Source organism: Canis lupus, chromosome X (assembly GCF_003254725.2).
Source record: "Canis lupus dingo isolate Sandy chromosome X, ASM325472v2, whole genome shotgun sequence".
NCBI classification, from domain to species: Eukaryota; Metazoa; Chordata; class Mammalia; order Carnivora; family Canidae; genus Canis; species Canis lupus.
This window is the reverse complement of record NC_064281.1, coordinates 10,579,262-10,583,493: the sequence shown is the minus strand read 5'-3', so window position 1 is coordinate 10,583,493 and position 4,232 is coordinate 10,579,262. Positions and strand designations below refer to the sequence as shown.

At 45.2% G+C, this 4,232-nt stretch overlaps 1 protein-coding gene across 1 annotated transcript; it reads right to left on the bottom strand.

Annotated features, from left to right (window-relative positions):
• Positions 1-2,862: 2,862 nt before the first annotated feature.
• On the bottom strand, positions 2,863-3,641 carry LOC112653087 (glutathione S-transferase P-like). Its single transcript, XM_035711327.2, has one exon. The coding sequence runs from the start codon at positions 3,583-3,585 to the stop codon at positions 2,953-2,955; it is 633 nt and encodes a 210-aa protein (XP_035567220.1). The 5' UTR covers positions 3,586-3,641; the 3' UTR covers positions 2,863-2,952.
• Positions 3,642-4,232: the final 591 nt, after the last annotated feature.

Genomic DNA, 4,232 nt, shown 5'->3' with positions numbered 1-4,232 from the left:
TTTTTTAAAGATTTTATTTATTCATGAGAGAGAAAGAGAGCACAAATAGGGGGAGGGGCGCAAGGGGAGGGAGAAGGAAGCTCCCCACCAAGCAGGGAGCTCAATGGGATGTGGGGCTCCATCCCAGGACCCTGGGATCAGGACCTGAGCCAAAGGCAGACGCTTAACCAACTGAGCCACCCAGGCGTCCCAGCTGCCTTTGTAGTATTTAGGCTCTTGGGTTACACTCAACATATGTGAGACTTCTGGGCTTAGCAGTGGGACCATCCCCAGACTCCACCATCTGGTGAGGAAAGGACTCCTAATATAAAAGCATATAAGCAGTCTTGGTCTGGATTAATTCATGGCTAGACAGAGAAGACCTCACTAGGTAAAAATGGTCAGTATCTGTAACTGAAGGAGATAGAAAAAGCAGGCTCGAGCATACCTCAACACATCTGATAGAATAAAAATTCTCTAGCAAAGTTGTAAAAACAAGACAAAAAACAGGAACCTTCAAAATTTAGAAATGGCTACCTACTCTTCAATATGTTAATGTCCTAAATTCCCTATATCTGAAAACATAGTCAGAATTCAACTAAGGGTTATTAGGGGCTTTCTACATGCAGACACTGGTGAAACACTTCCTGTTGTAACCTTGGTTCTCAAGAGACCATGCTAGAATCTACTGGAAGCCATAAGATAAAAGTGTACATCCTTCTAAAAGGTCCATTTTACTTGATAAAAATATGTAAGATATTTCTGTAATAAAATTGTAAAGAATATAATGTGGGTTCATATGCAGAATTTGCTTGACATTTTATGGTAAAACAAAATATTTCATAAAAGGTTTGAGGGGTGCCTGGGTGGCTCAATCAATTAAGCTTCTGACTTGATTTTGGCTCAGGTCATGATCTCAGGGTTGTGAGATCGAGTCCCACATTGGGCTTCATGTTGGGCTTGGGGCCTACTTGAGAGTCTTTCTCTCTCTCGATCTCTATCTCCCCCTCTCTAAAAAGAAAAAAAAAATTCTCTCTCTCCTCCTTCTGCCTCTCCCCTCTAAAAAAAAAAAAGAAGAAGAAAGCTTTGAATTTTCTGTAGGTACCTTACACTTTCTCTGCCATTAGAGGAACATCAGTGGAGAAATTTGAGTGGTCTTTCCTCTATTCACTTCTAACAAATGTGTGATGTTCCCTACTTTACTTTACAAGATTAGGGTTCACAGAAGTTATTAATTTGCCCAAAATGTTACAGCTCCCCTAACTGGAAAATTCCCACTGATGTTTAAATTTTAGTGTGAACAGAAATAAATATAAGACAAGCAGATAAGGGACGAACTGAACTTCTTAGGGTATATTATTCTATTTTAGCACTGACATTTCAAACTGTCATCTATTGTGCAGTTTCTGCCTAAACAATAAAAAATAAAAACATTTAACTAAGCGTTCCACATGTACTACAAACTGAAAACTTGCAGAGCTCCTCACATTGAACCATTTCTGTGTCTAAAATTTCTCCTAAACTTTGAGTTGTCTTTGGAAAAACAGCACTTAGCTGTTGCCCTCAGAAATGCCAATTTTTCATGTGCTAATTTTACTTAGGGAGATCAAGCCATGATCCCAGGCACACACAACTGACATGATTTCACCTAATTTTTTTAAGAGACTTTATTTATTCATGAGAGACAGAGACACGGGCAGAGAGAGAAGAAGGCTCCCTGCAGGGAACCCGATACAGGACTCAATCCTGGGACCCCAGGATCATGCCCTGAGCCCAAGGCAGACTCTCAACCACTAAGCCACTCAGGCACCCTGAGTTCACCTAATTTAAGAAAGGCTTCAGGAGGGATTGACATAACAAGGCAAACCTTCCAAGGAGCTGTGGCCACAGACGGAGCCCAGGAGGTAAGAACTCCTGGAAAGAAACTTGCTATCTCAAGATCTGGGTCCATTTCATCTTTGTAACCCAGACACAAGGCAACAACTATTGATATGAAACATTATTTTTCACCAGAGCTGTATAGGTTGTTGGCACATGAGCTTGCTCAAGAATGTATACAAAATCTTGTCTCCTGCATTCAGCATCCATGTCCATATCCACCCACAGTATCTAAAAGGCTTGTGGTCAAAAAAACCCACATTTACCAGACTCTCTTGACACTAGATCTCAGATGTGCTGTATGTTGTGCCAACTGTATATACTCAGAGGAGATATGGAAAGTGGGAAAGAGATAGAGGCAGTTCTTTCCCATGTTCTTTGGCATAAAGATAGGGCCCAGCAAGTATGACGCTGCTCAATTTCATAGTCTCTGTGGTTAGTTTCCTGGTTGCATTGCCATCATGTTGGCAAATGACCTTGAATGACCTCAGCCTGGAGACAACCTCCTGATTCAGATCCCTCTAACCCTTCCAATAGTTCCATAAACAACTGATTCCTTATATGAAGTCTCTCTCTGCTTGAAATTCCTAGGGTTTTCTTCTAGGGAACCCTACAGAAAGCCTAGCTGCAGTGCCACAGTGAGTTGTTGTTAGCAAAAATGAGACTTAAAAAGCCAAATACATGGATCTGAAGTTGGAGAGATAGATGGGCATTCCCTCCTTATTTTCTGTCATATTTATAAGCTAAGGATGATGTGGGGCTGATGTAGGATGGTTGCAGAATGGCTCCAAACAACTGCTGCTCCCTGCACAGGTTTAGCGGACCTTGGTATCATGTACCTGAGCATAATTTAGTCATCTCGAGGGAGCCCTGTGACCATAAGCGATATCATATGCTCGTGGGAAGCTCTTTCCGGAGTTGGGTATTTCCCATTGCCACAATATATGAATCTGCTTTTGGGAGTTGAGTACTTACAATAGTGATTCTATTCATTCAATCTATTCATTTTTTTTTTTCTCACTTGAAAATTTTATTGGTCAGGGAGAAAGGAAGTCAGGTAGCCCCCCAGCTTCCCGCCCAGGGTTCCACAAGCTCTCACTGCTTCCCGTTGCCATTGATGGGGCGGTTCACGTGCTCGGGGGACGACAGGAATGCCTTGAGCTTGGGTCTGGCGCTGAGGCGCACCACATAGGCCGAGAGCAGGGGGAAGGAGTCCAGGCAGCTGGGGGCCAGGACCTGGTGAATCAGCAGCAAGTCCAGCAGGTTGTAGTCCGCGAAGGAGATCTGGTTGCCCACGATGAAGGCCTGGCCCCCCTCATTCTGGGACAACAGCGTTTCAAAAGGCTTCAGGTAACCTGGTAGTGCCTTCACATACTCCTCCTTTCCTGCCTCATAGTTAGTGTAGATGAGGAGGGCGTATTTGCAGCGGAGATCCTCCACACCATCGTTCACTACATCCAGCAAGGCCGCCTCCTGCTGGTCCTTCCCGTAGAGCCCAAGGGAGCGGCCCAGGTGTCGCAGGATGGCATTGGACTGGTACAGGGTGAGGTCTCCGTCCTGGAACTTGGGGAGCTGCCCGTACAGACAGGAGGCCTTGAGTGAGCCCTTCATCCAGGTCTCCATGGTCACCACCTCCTCCTTCCAGCTCTGGCCCTGGTCAGCCAGCAGCATGCGCATGGCCTCACAGCGCCCTCGAACAGGGAAGTAGGTGATGGTGTAGGGTGGCATGGTTGCAGCGCGGGTGGCGGTGGCGGTAGCAGTGGCAGCGGCGGCGGCAGCAGAGCTCCTCATTCAATCTATTCAATCTGCAAGCAGATTCTCAACTCTGGCTGTACATTAGTATCACTCATGGTTCTTCAAAAATCATATGCAGGGCTCCATTTCCAGAGATTCTGATAGAATTGGTTTGGCTGGAATCCAGGCATCAGTATTTTGTAGACCTTTCCGGTAATTCTAAAGGCAACTAGGGCTGCCAACAAGAAGACTGGCCCAAACCATAGCACTGCAGTTGAGCATAATTCATGGAACACTTCCACAGTGAACAGAGAAAGCCCGATAGAAAAGCACAGAGAATGCTCTAGTGACAACTTAACTACTCATAAGAATTCAAAGAAGGGTGACAGCAGCGTGGCTTGGAGTTGTCCAGAGAGGGATGATCAGGGAGGTGAGACTTAGAACAATAAATAGAATTTGCACAGATGAAAGAAAAGAAAGGAGGAATCCTGGCAGGAACGGAGTATGAAGGCTGGAAAGTGGGATGCAGGGCACAGGTTTGGATAAGAGAAAGTGGGTCAGATTATAAAGGGCCTCAAAAGCCAGGCAAAGGAGCCTAAGCTGATAGCACAGTGCCATTGGAAGGACAGTGAAAGGGACGT